Raw genomic sequence first — 20,227 nt, 5'->3', positions numbered from 1 at the left:
GTCATACGGCAAAGACGACCCTGAAAAACACGCTGAGATACAAAAAAACGCTGTAAACTAATAATTTATCGTCGCAAAAACCCGGTGTAACAAAAGCGGGGAGACGGAGGCTTTATACAAGAGGCTCTTTTAAAACAGAGGGTGCAAAGGCTGAAGACGCGACGGCTTCAGGATTCACACGCTTTTGGCTTTTTTTTTTTTTTTTTTTGTACAACGGTTTATAATACATTTTAAATCGTTCGGAATGCAAACTAGAACGGCACGCGACTTCCGAGGAAAGAAAAGAAAAACAAAAAAGGTTTGACATTGTGCAATTTGCTGCCCCTGTTTTTCAGTGGCAGTAGTCCCTGCATTTGCTGTGTTTCAAAAACGTGGATCTTAAGAAACACATAAAGGAGGAAAAGGAAGGCAAAAGTTGGCAGACATCCAGCATCTCGTTTCGTGTGATTTTTGTTTTGTGTTTTGTTTTTTTTTGTTGTTGTTTCTTTTTTTTTTTTTTTTTAACAATGCGGATGACAATTTCATGATTAAAAATGCTTCCCGCCCCCCCCCGCCTTGTTTCTCTCTCCCTCTCAAATAAATACATCGCATCCAACACTTGATCTGATAAATCTTGCCGGTCGACAACGGCTCCAGCCGGCTGCTTTCGGAGTCCTCTCCTCCTCAGGGCGTTTCGAAGCCCGCCACACGGTATCCCGTTTGGTTGGTTATCACGCTCCCGTTCTGCCCCTGCGGCGGCTGCACGCCGTAGTTGGCGCCCATCCACGCCGCTGAAGACTGCGTCTGACTGTCGGCGAGGCGGGGGGGAGGGCAGAAAAAACAGTTCGTTAGGCAAATGCGCGGGTAATGAGGGAGAACTTAACGGGTTCGCTCTCGGCACGGGGCCGTCTGGGACGCATACGCACGCTCTGCGTCCCAAATCTCCAAGTAACGGAGGACCGGAACGTCTCGGCAGCTTTTACGCTGCTACCGACTCGGATTGTTGCCTCCCCTGGGGGGAGGGAAACGGTCACAAAAAGCCCCAATACTCACTTAAAGCCCTGCTGATTCCACGCTTGCCCGTACATCCCGTAGGCGGGGACCTGCCAGCCATTGGGCACGTACTGGCCGATCTGGGCATTGCCGTACCACTGGCCCCACTGCCCGTACGCCGGCGGGTAGCCGATCTGGTTCTGCAAGAGCAAACACCCGGCTGTTAAGCGGCGCCCGAGGAAGCGGCGATTTACGTCACCTCGTCAGACCCCGCTGCTCCCCGCTGCCGAGTCCGTCTTTGAGGGGGGCTTATGAGTCTGCTTGCTAAAACGACGCCGAAACGGCCGTGCGGACGTTCAGTCGGGCACCCCTTTTGAGTCGGCGAGCCTCTAGTTACTAGAGCGACCCGTTGCCGCCCCCACCCCGGTCAACAACGCGGCCGTCGGCAGAGATCCAGGGAACAGGAGCAGCAGCTCCGGCTGCCTTCGCGCCAGAGAAAGCTTTTAGCTTGGATTGCGCCTCAGAGACGCATGCTCTCATGAAAGAAGCTGTGAGGTAGGCGAGGTGCGTGACACCAAGCCTCCAACCGGCACGCGCACAGACATTACAGCCGTTTAATGGGTTTCTAGCAAGGACTCATTAGCAAAGCCATTGTCTTTAGCAGAGGAGAAGTACTGACCTGCTGGACCGGACTGATCATGTCTGGCGTCTCTTTGCCCCAGTAGCACTTCACTACGTGTCCTTCTATAGTCGTTCCGTTGACGGAAACGATGGCATGCGCTGCGCTCTCGTGAGAATTAAACCTGTCGAAAAGTAAGTTGTGCCAATATAAACAACTCGCTCAGCGAGCCGCAGCCAGAATCGACCCCGAGAGAGTCCCCGCTAGCTCAGCATGGATTTGGGCTCTGCGCGAACACCAGCCCGACAGCAGAAACTTCCTCCAGTCACCCCCGCAGTGGGCGGCAGGGACGGTCACTTTTCCCATCTCAGTGTCCTAACTCTCCCTAAACAAATGTGAAAAATTCAGTAGCAATGAGAGCAAGTCAATTTACAATTCCTTTCTATTATGCGGAGCCGCACGCACCAGAGAGACAAGGATGCTTCTGGAAAAGACTCTAAAACTCGACCGTCTGCCTCAGTAACGCCACTGTGAAATTACACAAGAGGAACAGACAGAGATCTCTTAACGACGACAGGCACTGCGCCGCTTTAGACCGGGTTTAAGTTTTTTTTCCCACTCCTGCCGAAAGCGCCACGAGCCGTAACTCCCTCCTCAGATCAGGCTGCGGTCCGAGAGGGCCGCCGCAAAGCATACCCTCCAGCTCGGCATGCGCCCACCCGCGCTCCGCTGACACCAAAAGTGTCCGAACCCACAATTTTCGTTAAAGCCGTCAACACGCAAACCGCACGACAGCCTACCGTACGAAGGAGTAGCCTTTATCCGGGAAGACGCGAATTTCCATGATCTGCCCAAAGGGAGAAAAGGTCTGGCGCATTAGCTGTTCTGGAGCAGGAAGCAAACACAAACAGAGCGGCGAAATGAGGCGACTGCGGAGTTATTCATAAACGTCCAACGCGACGGTAGCTGGAAGCCACAATACCTGTCAGTCCCGAAGTAACACCTCCGCAGTACACGGTGCAGTTGCTCGGGCTGGACTGATTGACCACGTCGTCGTAAGACAGTTGTTTGGCGTTTGCTTAAAGAGATTTTACAGAGCTTTTCAGTGGATCAGACATGCATTACGTAGAAATTCTAATCCTGGCGGGCACACGAGATGTCGAGCGCAAACTGCGAACGCCTATCAAGTAGGTCCAATATACCCGATTTAAGATCTCTCCAACAGAAATGCTTTCTTTGACACGGTTCCATTTTGTATCAGGGCGTAAAGCCTTAAAAGCGAGGGAGCACAGTTAAAAAGCCAGAGCTCGTCCTGGCTGTCTAGAGAGAAAGCAAGCTTCCAACCTGAGCATGCAGAAGCCGACAGAATCCCCCTCCCCGCCACCCCGCAGCGGTAATACAGTCGCCGTAGCGAAGGAAGCCGCTTTATTCAGGAGGCGTGAAACTCTTCAAGAGAGCCTTTGCCTGCCTTTAGTGCCCGCTTTCCCTCCTCCCGCAATCTCCAAGGCTCGCAGCTCGCCCTTTTCTCTTTCTCCTCCTGGGTGCGGCAGGACATTTGCTAAGACGCAAATGATCGAGAACCTACATTCGTATGTACTCTTTGGAGCCGGAGGTTTTCTTGTCGCCCAGTTCGTTCTGATTTGCCTTCCACCGAGCCACTGACCGCCCATCTGCTGAATCGCATTCTCTGCATCCTGTCCACGAGAGAGGGAGAGCAGAAAACCCCACCATCGGCATCTCCTCCTTTTGCCATAGAGCCAAATGAATGAAATCACCGCGCGCCCACCCTGCCCGACGTTCGCCACGTGCCAAAAGAAATCCTGCTTCAAAAGAAGCAGATTTAGGCAGGATGAAGGATGCCGTCAGGCCTCCCCGCGCGCACCCAAGACTCTCTTGATACACGCTGGACGTATCGTCGCTCCGTCACGTCTGTACATCGCTCATTCGGACGTCGCTTGCCACGTGCTTTAGAAACGCTAAAGCGACAGCAGAGTGTCTCGATGAACAGAGAGAAAAGCCTCCCCCTCAGCAGGCAGGGAAATGGAAGCCGGACAGAGATCGGGACCGACGGTATTATTCCTTCCCCCTGTCCGCTTTTCAGGGGCGCTCGAGACCGTGCTGCAGCTTACCCACTTATTGAAGAAGGAAACGAAGCCGTATCCTTTAGATTTTCCCGTCGCCATGTCCTTAACCACACGCGCGTCTCTAAAAAGCAGAAACGAGAGCCAGTTCAGCGCCGCCAAAAGACGACCTTACTAAAAACGACAACTCGAGTCACACGTACAGCTTATTTTCATGTTTCACCTTGACTAACGTCAACTGTTTATTGCACCAGCAACACAGTCAAAGCAAAAGGCTTCTTTTCTAAACAGAACTTTACTAACGCTTTGCCAGGTAGTAGCAAAATTAAACTTAATTGTGTAAACATGCAAATCAATAGCTTCTCTAACAAACATATGTACTTTACGACAGTCGGCTCCTGCTTCAAAATGCTTTTACAGACTGTTAAGACACAAAGCATGGTCAAAGCAGCTATTCAAAAGAATCACTTAAGGCACGTAGCTGACTAACATTAGCTGAATGGCTCTCTTTAACCATGCAATTTAAACTCGCTATTTGCCAACACATTCTACCTACTCATTCAAAATATTAAATAGAAAAAATGAAAAAAAGATAGGAATTAAAAGGCATACGTCGCCTGTTAACTGAATTCTTTAATTTTCTCAGGTCAATTCGTTACCCCCTTTTTGGACTGTGGGCAGCTGTAAATTTTGAGAGATTGACATTTTCAGAAATTATTGAAGAAAAGAAAACACCGAAACATTCACGTCTTAAACTACATATTACACATCATTTAAAGTGCATTTGTACAACAGCAATCATACAGGACTGATTGGAAACTACAAGATATAAAAAAGCAAAAGAAAAAAAATATTTATAAAAGTAAATAAGAAAACTACAACGTTTGTCCACTGTGAACTGTAGCTTGTAGTTAGCCATGGCAATTCTGTCCATTCTTCAGAGACACTCTGCAAAATAACCAGAGCCCTATTATTTGAGATTGAGTTAAAAAAGAGAACCCAGCTACAAGAGCTAAACCCCACTCGTGGAACGCCATTCTACAGCGTTTCTCAGGCAATTTGTGTACAAGTTAGCCGAGGGGCGAGATGCTCTCGCGTACGGGCCACCCTCTCCTCCCCTCCTTTGCCCCCCACACGCAGGCATTAAAAAGAACAGAAACGACAACATAAAACCAGTCAGAAGGTCATGCAATGTAACTTACGGCTGTATAAAATAACAGGGTTCAGAGAAACGAGCGTTAACATGTGCACAACATTTAGCATTCCAAGACTGGCCAGAAAAGTCACAATGAAGAGAAGGTTCATTACGCTCGCTTTTTTTAAGCCTTTACAGTAACTGCAAATGCCGCATCGTAAGCCTAATTCTGGCATACGTTAGCCCACGGCATTGACGCCGTCACTGAAGGCCCGAGGAAAACACCTCTCCCAAAGCTACGGTGGAAATGTTATTTCTTTCATCTTTGTGAGACCCGCCCCTTCCCCCTTTTTAATCTCCCCCCTCCCGGGTTAGGTCAGAATTCGGGTCGTACGTTACAAATTGCCTGAGAAGAGCCGCTTTGCTAAGCTTAGATTGGTTTGCTCTGAAGAGCCTATAGAGGGAGGGGGGGAAAAACTCATCTCTACTTACCCTCAACTGAAAACTTTGAAAATAAAGACTTGAGAACAAGTGAAAACATGCGTACAGCAAGCATAAAAGGAAACCACAATGAAAGTGCGCTTTTACAGTGATTAAAAAATCCAGATGCAAAGAATTACCAAAATTTCTTATGCGCTAATCATGCAGTAGTTCAACCTCAGTGTCGTTAACAACAAGCTCAGTTTAGCACCAACAAAGACAACGTTAAAAAAAAAAAAAAATTAAAATATCAGAAAATATTCCATTAGCACCACATTTGCAGAAACTAGTCACTGACGAGGAACAGGTAAAGTCAAGTAACTTCATTCGACCACTTAAGAGACAGCAGCAACGTTTTTTCAGGTCAAATTTCAACAAGTCGTAAATCGAGGTCCCCTCGGCTTTATGTAACCCCTCGGTTTCGGAGCTAGACTTCAAAAGAGTCGTTACGGGGACCATTCTTAATCTACTACTTTTGTAGGAGGAAAAGAACCGAGTTTTGTTTTGGACAGTCAGTTTGAGCCAGGGCAAACCGCGCATTTTCTGTGTGTTAGCTCTACAGCTGTGCGCTGAGTACCCCAAAAGCAAGAGCATCGCTCCCCCTTCCCCGTCACCACCACCACATGGCAAAAGCTGTGCGTCCAAAAAGCTCTTCTAGAAAAGATGGGACAACGGGCACGGCCCCAGAAATACGGACCATGGACTGATGTTCGCGGTGATTTTACGCTCCCCCAGCTGACTTTCAGATGTTACTTTTTGCTTCAGGCTCGGGAGGGGTTTTGTGGTTTTGGGGGGTTCGTTTGTTAAAGGCGACCGTCCATTGAACTGTCGCCTCAGAAACCCAGCACTAACTCAGTTAGGGGAAACTCTTTCACAGCTCCACTGCAGTCCCACCTACGCGGCCGTCTATTACTGCCTCCCTTTCGCGCTCATTCCGGTTCAGCTCTGCTTTAGAGCCCCTCGTCCCTTCCATCCAGACCGCATTTGGCCAGAGGATAAATTGACTCTCCTTAGGAGTCCAACCCTCTGCATTTCCTGGATGACAATTACACAAAAGATGCAGTCAAGCATTAGAGTTGTCTGAAGCGAGTCACATTCAGATCACATTTTTTTTTTTTTTTAAACCTTATCATAAGAGGAAATCAAGCTGGCATTTAAGAGAGTAATACACTGGACTCTGAGGGGAAAAAAAAAAAAAACAAAAAACAAACTTACTTCAATTAAATGCTTCACTACACAACACTCCAAAGCACTCTATGTTCTCTTACATCACCATCAAGAAACTTCAATGTCCAGTACAGACAACACTACAAGGAAAATTAATGGTTTACATTCGGAGGATGGAATGAATGAACCGCTCCTTACTCTGCTACACCCTGAATACAACAAACTGGCAGGCAGAGAGCTGCCAGCGCCGTTCCCCGTTTCTAACGCGTTCGCTTGTGACGACATCGCTCTGCACCTCTGGGATGAGTGCGACTCCTTGACCCGAGATGCCCCGCGGTTTTGGCCGAGCCCTTCGGGTCAAGGGCTTACGCTGACCCAGTGCCCAACGCTCTGAGGCTGCTCTAGCTGCAGCCTCCGGCTGCCCCAACGAGTCTGGTGCTAAAAAAGGTTCATTTTGCGGGACATGGGAATTTAACGGCAAAAAACACGTTGGCTACCGGTGGCCGGCACACCACGGCTAACAAAAAATCCAAAGCCTCTCAAGACGTGAACGTGCAAATGGACTCGGTCACAAACTGTACAGCGTGATGGTGATCTGATCGCCGAGAGGGCCAGTGAAATGCAAACCCCAGGTTTTAGGAGTCAATTTTTTTCCAGCGTTGCTTTGCCAAACGAGGCAAGGAGTATAAAACCAAAGCAAGTTGGATGCAACTTTTCTAGGAGAGCAGAACAAACTACTATAAAGGAATTTGGGTTACACATTCCCACTTAATGCCCGGCCTTTCAGACTCAAGTCGCTGCATGAACAGATGAATGAGTATTCCTGCACTGTGACAACTCTCTTTTTTTACTTACTGAAACATAAGGCTGCCTCCATTTAGGAGAGAGAACTTTTAGTTTATTTGCCCTAAGAAATTACTTACGATATTCTTCCAAATGGCGCAAAAGCTGCTTTTATATCTTCAGTTGTAATTTCTGGACTGAGGTCTCCGACAAAGACATGGAAATGGTCTTTTTGGGAAAAAGAGAAAAAAAGGTTTTAACGTTTGAAGATGGCCCCTGAACGCGCGCGCGCACACGCGCACAGAGCGTAGCGATCTCACAGAGCACGGCTCTCCAGCTATTATTAAAAACTACACAAACACTAGCATTTACTATAAAACAGAATTTACTGCCGTTCCTAAGAGATCCTTTGCTTGGCAGCGCTACAAAGTCAGTGATTTTAAGGCTACCACAGCGACATATGGCATTTACGTTTTGTATTTTACAAACCGCTTTTAAGACCAGTCGGCATTTACCGTACAAAGTCTTAAACTATTTACTTAATCTGCCGAGGCTACTCGAAAATCTTTCTCTCCGTACGCTCCTGTTAAGCTTTGACACGGCAGATCGCTAGCTATTCAAAATCCAATCAGCTGAAACGTCTAGCCGTCTCAAGAAGCGCAGAGTAACGCTCGTTCTAGAGCGGGACGTATTTTGAACCTAGCCACAACGTCCGGGTTAACACTGTAGGTCGTGAAGAACAAATCAAAAAAACACCTTGCATTGCAACAGTTTGCTGGTAAAGCATTTGAGCTCTCAAAAGCCAACAGTTTCGGTTGCCCAGCCAATACACTGCGTGAATCCACGTGAATTCAATGTATGTGAATCCACGTGCAAGTGAACTAAGACTGAAGGCAACAGAATGGAAACAGTAATCCCTTCAACTTATGTCAGAGCCATAAAAAACAGGCACCAAAGAGAAACAGAAGTCCTGTATCTAAGGAGTTTTCCGCTACAATCAAACAAAGCATCACATACCATCCTAGCAATATGCAGAGTTATTTGTACTACAGCAGGTACGAGACTCTCGAGTCCACTCGGACGCCAATGTAGTTTAGCCCCACCGGCCTACGGAAATTCAAAGCTTGCCAAGAAAAGCAGCAATCCGCAGGCTCGCCGTGAGCCGTGGAGCCCGATTTTGGAAAAAGTCTAGGTACTCCCAAGGAGCTTGCCTGCAGGAGCGCATACTGCAGCCTCATGGGGAGCCAACCGTTCTGCCTCGATAGCAGAGATTAGCACCAGAACTGAACGGTGGACGCTACATCACTTTCTGATGCTATAGGGAAACAAAAGGGAAGTCTTTCCACAAAAAATAAATTCATAACTAACAAAAACCCCATACATAGCTCCAGGTGGTTAGTGAATACCCTTGAGAGATTTCATTTTATGTTTAAGAAGATACAATTACCTTGTGAACGCTGTGTGTTGACAACGGTACTACCTGATGACAAAGATTAGATTTGTTCTTAAGTTTATTAACACAAACACATTAAATAATATCTTAGGATTATGATCAAAACATTACTGCATATAACTGTACGATGCTTACTGTTTACGTTTAAAAATTACTCGTACAAATCAAACACGTACTCAAAGCGTTAAGCGACACTTACTGCTGGTATCTTTCTTCTGGCTGCTGGGGGTCGTCGCCCAGTTCACTTTGACCTCCTGCAAACATCAGTCGCTCATGTTAGATCACGCAAATCCCAACTAAACTCAGATGCCTCCAGAGCTTCATTCTGACGCTACAGGGGCACCAGACGTGCGAGTCTGGGGTGAAAGCTCAAGTTTAGGACCCATTTCTCAGGAGAGGGTTCATTCTTCCGAACCGTGTTTCGCTGCTTAAGAGCAAAGATGGGAACCAGATCTGGTCTGGAGATTTGGTTTGCTCGGGCGCGTTTTTTTGCAGGGGTTGGGAGAGAGGGACATGGTCCCGATAAGGTCGGCAGAGTTAAAATCCTCATTACTCCTGCGGCCTCTGAGCCCTCCCGGTTCTACACCACCCCCCTCTGCATTCCTCCTATAACAGCGTGAACAGCTTTTCTTTTTAGTCACGTCACGTTAAGACCTCCGTCCAAACGAAGCGTCTAACATCTGCAGTGTATCCATTTCATCTCAAGTGATATTTCACCCGCGCCATCTGAGATAGCCTGTTTTCAACTCCAACTCACCCTGTAGACATGACAGCTTACCTTACCCATTATCTTCCGGCCATTCATAGCAGCCAGCGCTGCGGCCGCGTGCCGGTGCTCATAGAACTCCACGAAACAGTACGGATCGTTTCCAGCTGTCTGATGAAAGAAAGAAACAAAGGATTACCGATACAAACCTCTTCAAACCACACTCTCGCTATTCTACTCAGCTCCTTATTCATTACATCTAAAGGTCTCAAAACGGATAGGCTTTTTTACTCTATGCAGAGACCACAGTCAGCGCACTAACAATGCCACGGAGGCTTCAGGTCTGCTTTAGAAAGGTAAAAGCATGGCAAAGAACTTCCCAAATATCATCTACGACACCCACGTATATTAACCCGTTCACCCCCTCTCCCAATATCCACACAGCCTTAAATTTAACATCAGGTACGAGGCAGAAACGATGCCAAAAGTACACGACTGTCATCTCCAGCCTTACTGTGGCCCTTTAACGTGATCACGCCATGTTTCCAGTGGAATTCCGAAACACGCAAGCACGACCCAAAGCCACGAGCTATGAGAAACATGAAAATCATCAGGTGAAGGCTCTTACATCCATTATCATTTTGCAGTTTTTGCATGGTCCGATCTGGCTGAACAGCTGGAGGATTAGAGCTTCGGTCACGTCTCTGGACAGGTTCCCCACGTACCTGTAAGATCAAATACACAGTCAGAAGCCATCCTGATGCTCCAGTCTGCTCGTCGGTAACCAAGCAAATGCGGCCCAAAGTCGTTCCCCCAACAAACACCCAACCCGCCAGGTTAGGACGTTGAAACAAAGCGTGCCGCAGGATTATATCCCAGGGCGAAATTGGCCGCTGACGGCGGGCAGTAACAGCGCCTGTCCTCAGTCCCACCCGAGGCCTGTTTTTCTAAAATTGCGCCCCGGTTCAAAGCTGAACAGAAAGCCAGATATGGACAACTTGACCTACCAAATGGATTTCCATGTATAGAAACGGCAGTTCTGATACCCACACACAGCCACCTTTCACTGAGCGCCATTTCCCTAGCTGCCCGAGTAGCTCGATCTGGTGTTTAGCAAGCACGTTACACACTACTTAGTCAGTTCCTTTTAAAAAAGGACTCATCTGCCTGAAATGACCAAGGGCAAAGGTGCTCAAGTGTGGGCATTCCCCCGTCCTCCTCCATTTGGAAGGATCAGCCTCCTCAAGTGCCAGCGGAACCTGAACCCCTGCTCCGATTTGGGATTTTGGCATCCTCAGCGACGAAGATCATCCTCGACCCACAGGTGGAGTTTTCTTGTTGTTGCTGTTAAGCTCAAGTCACGGGATTTTTAAAAAAAGCACACAGAGAAACCTCAGCTCCAAAGGTGTGGCAGCACCCTTCCGCAAAAGAACATTATGTGGCAAACCGCGGCCTCTGCAACGAGAACCTCAACGGAATTGTGCCGCTGAAACCAAGCCAATAAATCAGCAATCCTCCCCATCTCGGTGCAAGAGTTGCAAAGGTGTCGTAAGAAAACAACAAGGTGACAAAACCGGGGACTTCTCGCGCTCCTTCTGTTGACAGAAGGCTGCGAACAGCCTTCCCGAAGAGATGGACGCACTCCCAATATTTGGTTTAGCAGAGGAGAGAACGGGGGAACAAGACAGACAGCCTCTGTTTTTCTGTCAGAAATGACCCGGCAAGCTATATACTAATAATTTGAACAACTATTTTAGGTAGGAGTCAGAGTCGTACTCCTTTTTAAAACCACCACGTGCTTCACCAGAACCGGGTCGTCACAGGCATCCTCTCGCTCAACAAAGCGAGCAATTCTTGCGATTCTGATGAGGTTTCCTTAAACAGAGGAGGGTTTAGTGCACTTTGTTAAGGCAATTAACTTTGTGCTCGATAACGCTGGGACGTTCCACCCCGCATCAAGTTCAACTGAGAGTCATAACCGGCGAGACTTCTTCCCCCCCCCCCTTTTTTAAAATATTATCGCCATTTGGATAATAAATAAGCTGAGGCACTAAACCGATGAGACTCGCACATCACCTTCTAGGTCTAAGTTTATTAATGGTTTATTTGTGACTGACGGTTTCCTAGACAGGGTGCCTACACCCTGACCTTTGCACTCACGCTGGATTTTCACCCCGATAATCAGATAGGCATCTCCTGAAGCATTCCCTGCCTTACAACCGGATTTAGCTGGAAAAAGCAGGATTTAGGTAAGCAATCTCTGATGGCCCCACGAATCTGCGTGGCCAGACCTTTCAAAACGCATCCCCAGAGGATCAACTGCAGCAAGATACATGTGTACAGACACACATAGAGAGGGTATGTGTAATTGCATACTAGATGTTGACCTACTTGCTTCCACGCAGAGGTAAAACCAAACCTGAGCTCCTCATGCACAGACATGGTCAAGATATCCCTTAACGGCCATGCAAGCGCTAACACAGAACACGAGCATTCTGCAAAAGACTCAAAAAAGGAGGGGGAATCGTAAAGCACATTGGTCACTCAGAAAAACAACTTAACGTCGTACAAATTCAGCAGCGTTTTTCTCATGTTATTTGTCAGCGTAACCTCATTACCCGTAGCTGCGTACATCTGCTCCCTGCTCTCTGCAGCCAGCAAGTCTGGAGGGGTTTCTCCAATCCACTAGTTGACAAACTACAACAAAGTCCTGCGATACTATCAACCATGTGCCAAGACGGATGGGAAAAACACAGAGCTGTAACACCGCTCCCCCCCGAGGAACAATCCCTGTGTTATTTTCCCTGATGTACTCTCTCTGTGCTACACTCAAGGTGTTGGACCATCCGAACCTTTCCATGGAGTTCCACCGCAGCTCTGCTTCTGTGTAGCTGGCACGCGGGCAAGGTCCTGGACCTGGACCTTGTCCCGGACCAGTTATACAAGAAATAACCAAGTGCTGAGGTGACCTGGCCAGGTAGGGACAGCTAATACGGGAGGAGATCTCTCCTGCGTGACGGTTCTGTCGTCTCCCGCACCTTTCCCTTCCCTCTCTTTCCTGCTAATTGGATTCTCATTAATGAGTCAGTCGACATTTCTCTGCAGAGGAAGGACTATACTATACAAGGCAAACGAGGCAGACAACTCCATTTACTCACCGCACATTGATCGGTATATGGTTTCTTGACAAGGAATACCAACTATTGGGTGTTAGCACCTCTGCATCGTTTCAGACACACAAAGTAAATTAGAAGTACACGTGTTCCACAAGCAGCTACGCACTTTTACGAAAAATACAAACAGGAGGTCTTTGTAAATTCAAAACCACCGTCTGCCTTGGACCCGCTCTTCAAATTTATAATCTCTGTCACTGAAGAGTGGCTTTCAAGGAAGGTCACTGGCTATGTGAAAATGAGCTGCCTATCCAGGAAATCATTGACATAAGCGATACAGCTCCGAATGTGCTTCGAAACGCCAAGGCTCTAACACCTCCCTTCAAAGAAACAGGTTACGTGGAAATGGCAAAACCAAGCAGTTACTTCCAACAATGTCTGGAACCTGTTCTGGAAAAACTACTTAAACATGCTAAAGGAATGAAAGAAAAAGGCACACGGCTTGCAGACCACTTTGGCAGCCCCTCACAACGCAGCAAAACAACGGAACCAAGGAGGGAGCCCCGTAACCCACGTCCAGATGGGATTTCTGTAGCACTACCTACAGAAATCCTCATGCAAGCAAATATTTAACACGCACTTCAGACCTGAGCTGGAAAGAGATTACTTTTAGCTGCTTTTTCTTCCTTCAAGCTGCTCGTTCTAAACCCAATCTGTGAAATTCAGCTCGTGACAATCCTCCATATGACTTGAGAAAGTCACTCGGAGCGATTCAGAGAAATACCATTCTCGGTACATTGCTCAACACTCGGTTCCGTAGCTCAGAAGCCTGGCTGTATTTGTGCAACGAGCTGCACGTGCTCAAGGTCAGATAATTCACTGTGTTAAGCATATGCCGTGTTCGGCCAAGACCACTAGACTCCAGACAACCATGTCATTGGGACTGGGGCGGGGGGGGGGGGGGGGGGAGGAACATTTTTCTAAACAAACATGCAAATATGCCAACAGGTCTGACCCATGTTTGCAGATGCCAAGAATAGTTCAGAAAATGCACGCACTAGAAAGACAACAGGATCGTACACACAGGGAGGCGGACAGAGTGTTTACCGCTCCGGAAAGCCTGGGCCTGAGGAGCTGGCCTAAGTCACGTAAGAGTCTTGTTTTCCTGCAGTCACTCAGCCAAGTCATTTATCAACCCTCGGGGTAGGTACAGCCACTGTCCATGGGCAAAACTTTCCCCTTGCCTTGGAAAGATTCCCCCTCCCTCCTGTCTGTCCTCCTCTCAACTCCTGCACTGAAACAGGGATCAAAGCTTACGCAGAGGTGGAAGACTGGAGTCTGTGATTTCCCTGAGCTGAATGAGGGAAACCACTCCAGATCACGCCTGCCCGAGAAAAGGAGAGAAACGCATGAATAAGATGTGGACAGGAGCTGTCCTGCGCCTTTCACGCACAGCTGGCTGCAGGAGCAACAGCCGAGCCAAAGTCCAAATCCCTCCTGACAGCGGCGGGTGTCAGCTGCCTGAACACTGCCAGAAAAGCGGCTTGTAATTAAAGGAAGCCCATTTATGATTTCAGCGAGGCGAGGAGCTGCCCTACAGCTACGATTAGTTCCTCGGGAAATAACAGGCTCGCAGCACGCTTTAAACACTTGGGGCAAGCGCCGATTTCACGGGCACCCCCCCGTTTATTTACATCAAGCTGTTGAACATCGCAGCGGGGCTCCAGCTGTTAGGCCAGGGCAGCCCCATCCTCACCCCCCCCCCCTCCGCCGCGGTGAGATGACGGTGCTAACACAACCCAGAAACGGCAAAATTCAGCCAGACCCTCGCGAAAACGTACGCGGAGCAAGTACCGGGGGTGTGTGTGTACATCTCCCCAGCCCCCTTCCCTCCAGATGTGAGCCGGAGAGGCCCGGCAGAAAGCCCCGGGGCGGCGGGGGGGGACGACGACGGACAGAAAGCCGGTGAACACCACTGGGAAGCAACGCAGGGGACAGGCATGGCGGGGCACGGGCGGAGGGGCTGGGGCAGGCCCCGGCCGGGCTCTCCCCCCCGGGCCGGCCCGCCGTGAGGGGAACCGGGGCCCGGTGCCCCGCAGGGCTGAGGGCCGGCGGGCGGGGGCCGGCCCCCGCGCCTCCTTGGCACTGGAGGCGGCTGAAGGGCCGGGGCGACCGCCGCTGCCCGTCGCGGAGGCCCGATCGCGTCGCCCGGGCCTGAGGGACCGTGCGTGAGGGGAGCCCGGGCCGCCCCTCCCCGCGGAGCCGGGAACAATAGGCGGTCTCGCCCCCTCCCCACTCACAGGGTCTTGGGCATTTCATCCTCCATGGCGCCGCCGCCGGACCGCCCCCGCCCCGCCCCGGCTCTTCACGCCGAGCCGGCCCCGCGGCCCCCGTCAGCGCCTGGGCAGCCCGAGAGCCGCCGGCCCCGCCGAGCCCGAGCGGCGGACAATAACCCCAATGGTCCTCGCAAGATGGCGGGTGGCGGGCGAAGGGGCCCGGCCGGCCGAGAGGGGGCGGCAACGCGCATGCGCCTCGGGGAGGGAGGAGGGAGGGAGGCGCACCACCTCCGGATGCGGCTTCCCGCCCGCTGCCGCGCATGCGCCCCGCCGCTGCCAGCAGCCCCGCACACCCCCACGCATCCCTTCCTCCCGGTAACGATCACGCCTCCCCCGGTGACAGCGGGGTACGGCGCTGCCGCTTCCTCACCCCGGCGGGGCGGGAAATAAAAAAAACTAAGGGATTTAAAAGCAGGGTTTGAGGGGGGGGGAAAAAAAAGTTATGCGCCGCCCGGGAATCGAACCCGGGTCGCAAGAATGGGAATCTTGCATGATACCACTACACCAGCGGCGCCGCTGACTGCAGCTTCCCCGCCCGCCCCCATGGCGCTGCCGGTTCCCCACACACACACACACCGGCCCCCCCGCCGCCCGCCGCGGCGGGAACCAGCTGACAGGGCGGCCCCGCCCGCCGAGCCAGCGCCATGCCGGCTCTCCGCCTCCTCCTGCTCCTCGCCGCTCTCTGCCCGCCCGTCCCGGGCCGCCGGCCGCAGCAGCGCGATGCCCCCGGCAAGATCGGTATGGCGGCGGCGGGGGGGGGGTGGGTGTGGGGTGCTGTGGGGGCAGCGCTGACGGCCGGTGCCCGGTTCTTCCAGCCGTGGTCGGCGGCGGGATCGGGGGCGCGGCGGCCGCCTACTTCTTGCGGCAGAAGTTCGGGAGGAGCGTGCGGCTGGAGGTGCTGGAGAAGGCGGCCGTGGGCGGCCGGTTGGCCACGCTGGAGGTGGAGGGGGCCGGCTACGAGGCGGGGGGGTCCGTCCTTCACCCCCTCAACCTGCACATGAAGCACTTCGTCAAGGAGCTGGGTGAGCGTGGACCACCCCCCCCACCCCCCCGGCATCCCCACACCCCAAAACCAACACCCCCCACCCCCCCCCAGGGATGCTCTGGGTCCAGCTCTCCTGGGGGGACATCCCCGTAAAGAACAAGCCTTGGTTGCCCCCCTACCTTCCCTCATATCCCCCCATATCCCCCCCTCAATATCCCTCCCTCTCCATATCCCCCCTCCATATCCCTCCCCAATATCCCCCTGTGGTACCTCAGCCCCGGGAAAAGGAGACCCACATCCCGATGGAAGGTGGACCCCCCCACCACCACCAGGGGATGCATTAATCCCATCGTAAAGGTCCAAAAGTCACCGCAGATAACTACCTGGCTCCCGGTCAAGAACTAATTCCCCTTTCCGCGTCTTGGGGATCCAATCTTTAATTGCTCACCCTTAACAATGCAAAGCTGGGTTGTCTCAGGAAGTTAAAATTGAGGCGTAATGTAGTTTGGCTTGACGCAAGCTCTATCTTTCATTAAATTACCTTTTTTTTTTACCCCTTTCCTCAAGGCCTCTCAGTTGCCCCAGCACACGGCAGCCTCGTAGGCATTTATAACGGAGAGGAGTTCGTGTTTGAGGAGAGCAGCTGGTACATCGTCAACCTTCTCAAGCTCCTCTGGCACTACGGGCTCAACCCCCTGCGAATGTACATGTGGGTGGAGGACATCCTGGACAAGTTCATGCGGTACGTCGGACCCCTGTAAGGAAAAAGGTGGGAAAGCGGCTGCGGGAAAAGGCGTGAAACCTGCTGCCAAGTTTAAAAAAAAAATTAAAAAAAAAATCAGTGAAATCATCCCATCGCCATTGAGAAAGGAGTCTCCGGTTGCCCTCTCTCTGTTGCCAATGATTTTTCTAAGGAAAAAGATCGAGATAAGCGATAAGAGAATTAAATTCATAACTGTGCAAAAAGTGCTTTTGTTAGGAAAGATCAGTAAATGCATAATGAAGGTCCAGGTCTATTTAGGCAGGTACTGCTTAGGCTAGGGCTTGGCTCGAAGCACAAGCCCTGCTGCTCCCGCAAAGGGCTGCGAAGCTCTCGGGAGCTGCTCTGTGAGATCCTCCGCAGCTTCCGAGGGCAACAAAGAGAATTAACAGCGACTGAACACCTATTTCTTATCTCCGGTTAAAGGATCTATCGCTACCAGACACATGACTACGCCTTCAGCAGTAACGAGCGCCTGCTTCACGCCCTCGGAGGGAACGACTTCATCCGCATGCTGAACCAAACCATCGACGAAGCCATGCAGAAAGCGGGCTTCTCCCATAGGTTCATAAATGAGATGGTTTGTCCAGCCATGAGAGTCAATTACGGGCAAGGTGTCAACATCAATGGTTTCGTAGGTGAGCGTTTCGTGGGTTAACCTCCCACCACGTCTGTCCCACGGACCTTGTCCTCTTCACGCGTGTTGGGATTCCTGCTCCCTGGGCTGGTACCATGCGGCAGTACCTCCCATGCTGGGTTACCGCCTTACTCCGACAAAGTGCTGGCTAACGTGACCTGCTTAGCCCTGGCCTTCAGCAAGCTCTGTGCCCCAAAGGGATGGTTTTTTTCCCTCTAATTTTCCACTTTCTGTTTCAAACGCTCCCCTACAGAATGACGCCGAACAAGCCGCTCTAACGAATGTGGTTTCCTTGTAGGTGCCGTTTCTCTGGCAGGGGTGGAGTCGGGCCTTTGGTCGGTAAAAGGGGGGAACAAACTTGTCTGCACTGGCCTTATCTACGCCTCCAAAGCTGAAGTTATCCCTGGTACAGTTTTGTCTATAGAGCCAAAAATCAGACCCAGACCCACAGGTGAGTTGGGTTTGCTTTCCCTTTGGTGGGGAGGGGAATGGCAAGCTCCAGCAGCTGGAGACCGACGTTGGCCTCCGTCGCTGCTCAGCTGCAGCCCTTGGCAGACCGAAGCAACAGATTGGGTCTTCCTTGGTCTTTTAAGATTAAAACTGGGCCCTGCTCAAAGCCCCAGCTCACCGCGCTCCCTCAGCTAAGCTGGGACTAGTTTATAAAGCTACTTCAGCTTGCAAAAAGGCATAATCAGCCTAAAGGGGATGGCGTTTTAAAAGCCTAATGTGTTTGTCAGAGGAACAAAGGGGATTCCCTCCAGCCACAGAGTGGGATAACTGAGCTCTTCTCCCCAGGGGACCCGGTGAAGCTCTACCAGGTCACTTACAACACTACGTCGGGACTAACGGGGGATACGTATGACATCATTGTCATCGCTGCTCCATTGAGTCGCAAAATGGCCAACATCACCTTCAAGAACTTTGACCCTCCTGTCCCAGACTTCCCAAATCCTTACCACCAGACTGTCACGACGTTTGTGCACGGACGCTTAAACGCCTCCTTCTTTGGTTACCGGGACCCATCCGCCTTTCATTTCGGTGCCATCTTCACTACGGAGAATCCCAAATTGTTCATCAATAGCCTGGGGGTGGTGTCTCCCGTGGAAGACATGGGCGGCGAAGGAAAGCTGCCCTTGCAGTCAGCTGTCTGGAAGGTGTTTTCAAAGGAGGTGCTCACCAAAGAGCAGCTTAATTTGCTTTTCTCCTCCTACGACTCCGTCAAAGTGAAGAAGTGGTTGGCGTACCCCCACTACAGCCCCCCGGAGAAATGCCCTCCCATCATCCTCCACGACAAAATCTACTACCTGAACGGCATCGAGCGGGCCGCGAGCGCCATGGAGATGAGTGCCATCGCAGCCAAAAATGCCGCCCTGCTCGCTTACCACCGGTGGTACGGGAACGCTGACAGGATTGACCAGGAAGATTTGCACGAGAAGCTGAAAACGGAGCTTTGAGACCCGGGGAGCCCACGGCTGGGTGCTCGCAGGAGCGTCCGCACTACAACCTCCAGAGATATGGATCACGTAGTATAACCGTTTAGCCACAATTAAAGCTAATGAAAGAGGAACTCCTTGCTTAGTCCCTAAAAGGAGGCACCCAGCCAGCTCAAGACAGACTAGAACAGCAGTGAAAAGGCGGAGGAAGCTTCCCAAGGGAGCTGACCCTGCCTCAAATAAAATCCTCCGTCTATCCCTGTGAGATCAAAAAAGAAGTTTTAAATGCCATATTGACCCCGAAAGTGCCCTCCACGGCAAGGAGTCTGCCAAACTCAGGATCTGCATCACTGTGATTAACCTGCGCACGTCGCTTTCCCTGTCTGGACATTGTTTCAGGCACGGAAAATCAACTTCTTGACTGTAAAACTCTCTGCCTCAGCTATTTTCTGAAGGGTGTATCAAGTAGTTATTCCTTGGGGTGGGACTAGCGCAGTGGAAATTGGGGCTGCGTTCGTAATTTGCCTCCAGAACAAGTACTGTAGTTTACAGGGGGGTGGCAGGGGGGAGTTGATCTGCTGGGAGCACATGAATTGCTGAAACAAGCAGTAAGCAAGCAAAACCACTGCTGTCCTTCGCTTTGTCAACGTCTGAAAGAGTTAATAATTTGGACGACCTGACCCTGCAGCGGGGCACCGCTAGGTTTGAGTAGGTAAAAACCCTTTTCGTGAGAACATTGTCTCTCTTAACCGTATCTAATAGCGCTGCGATACCTCGACTGTGTCTGAATATTGCCGTTGCAAATAAAAACTAATGCACCGTTTGGAAAGGAAGCCGGCGCCGTTGCCATGAGGTAGCGTACGGCTGTTCTGTGCTCAGCCACCCGACGGATCTCATCGTCCAGCCGCATCCTTGCTGCGCTGCTGTGGACGCAGCAGCGATAAAAAGCTAAAAAAGATGTTATTGTACTTACAGCTCGTGTTATTCCCCCCCCCCCCCCCCCCGCAAAACACTTTCCATCCCAGCAGAACAGACTTCCTGCTGCAGGGCACTCCTTGTGCCAGGTCAGGGAACTCTGAAATGCAAGCTGAGGGTTTGTACTCGTGGTGTCGGACAGATGCCCGGTCATGGCACGCACCTACGGCAGGGCTGTAGCCCTCACTCCAGGTAGTGGTTGTCAAATTTTCCGAGAAAACCCTTTGAGCTCTACCCAAAGCTCACTTTCTACCTTTGTGGTGCTTAAGAAAGCGCTTAGCACCTCTGTATTAAAGATACAGTGACAAAAAAAGACCATCTCTGTCAACAGGGACCTATAAGTGGAAGCTCATGTGCTCACAAAAGCAGACCAAAAAAAGGCCAGTTTCTGCCTGGCTCCCATTTAGGAGAAAGATCCAAAGGCTTCTTTGGGCCAGTTCAGACCCCATAGGCTTTGATTCCTGCACCATAACTCTGTGATGCAGAAATAAGAGTAAAAATCATTAATAAAAAAAAAAAATTCCTACTTTCAGGCAGCCCAGCTTGGCACAAATACTCTACGTTGCTCTTCGCAGAGGGGAATTTTACCACT

General features: G+C 50.8%; 2 protein-coding genes and 1 non-coding gene across 7 annotated transcripts; 1 reads left to right on the top strand and 2 right to left on the bottom strand.

Moving 5' to 3' along the window:
* Window positions 1–182: 182 nt before the first annotated feature.
* On the bottom strand, window positions 183–15,023 carry TIA1 (TIA1 cytotoxic granule associated RNA binding protein). 4 transcript variants are annotated; one of them, XM_069801094.1, is made up of 13 exons: window positions 14,810–15,014; window positions 10,025–10,121; window positions 9,469–9,567; window positions 8,890–8,944; window positions 8,685–8,717; window positions 7,378–7,465; window positions 3,721–3,796; window positions 3,177–3,285; window positions 2,574–2,669; window positions 2,392–2,476; window positions 1,652–1,775; window positions 1,033–1,172; window positions 183–787 (listed from the first exon to the last, which is right to left on the bottom strand). In XM_069801094.1, the coding sequence occupies exons 1-13, from the start codon at window positions 14,833–14,835 to the stop codon at window positions 664–666; spliced, it is 1,152 nt and encodes a 383-aa protein (XP_069657195.1). In that variant the 5' UTR covers window positions 14,836–15,014; the 3' UTR covers window positions 183–663. The 4 variants fall into 4 exon arrangements, with proteins under 4 accessions (XP_069657195.1, XP_069657196.1, XP_069657197.1 ...); XM_069801095.1 differs by lacking the exon at window positions 8,685–8,717 and having other exon boundaries at window positions 14,810–15,013; XM_069801096.1 differs by lacking the exons at window positions 7,378–7,465; window positions 8,685–8,717; window positions 8,890–8,944; ... (1 more) ...; window positions 10,025–10,121; window positions 14,810–15,014 and adding an exon at window positions 4,285–4,580.
* A 265-nt stretch (window positions 15,024–15,288) lies between these two features.
* TRNAG-CCC (transfer RNA glycine (anticodon CCC)) lies at window positions 15,289–15,359 on the bottom strand. The gene has a single exon. It is a non-coding gene; the product is annotated as a tRNA-Gly (tRNA).
* A 78-nt stretch (window positions 15,360–15,437) lies between these two features.
* Window positions 15,438–19,493, top strand: PCYOX1 (prenylcysteine oxidase 1). 2 transcript variants are annotated; one of them, XM_069801092.1, is made up of 6 exons: window positions 15,438–15,583; window positions 15,661–15,867; window positions 16,398–16,572; window positions 17,017–17,228; window positions 17,526–17,678; window positions 18,023–19,493. In XM_069801092.1, the coding sequence occupies exons 1-6, from the start codon at window positions 15,490–15,492 to the stop codon at window positions 18,679–18,681; spliced, it is 1,500 nt and encodes a 499-aa protein (XP_069657193.1). In that variant the 5' UTR covers window positions 15,438–15,489; the 3' UTR covers window positions 18,682–19,493. The 2 variants fall into 2 exon arrangements, with proteins under 2 accessions (XP_069657193.1, XP_069657194.1); XM_069801093.1 differs by lacking the exon at window positions 15,661–15,867 and having other exon boundaries at window positions 15,467–15,583.
* Window positions 19,494–20,227: the final 734 nt, after the last annotated feature.

Source organism: Haliaeetus albicilla, chromosome 13, assembly GCF_947461875.1.
Source record: "Haliaeetus albicilla chromosome 13, bHalAlb1.1, whole genome shotgun sequence".
Lineage (NCBI taxonomy): Eukaryota > Metazoa > Chordata > Aves > Accipitriformes > Accipitridae > Haliaeetus > Haliaeetus albicilla.
Note: the sequence above shows the minus strand (reverse complement) of the source record. Positions and strands in the feature narration are given on the sequence as shown.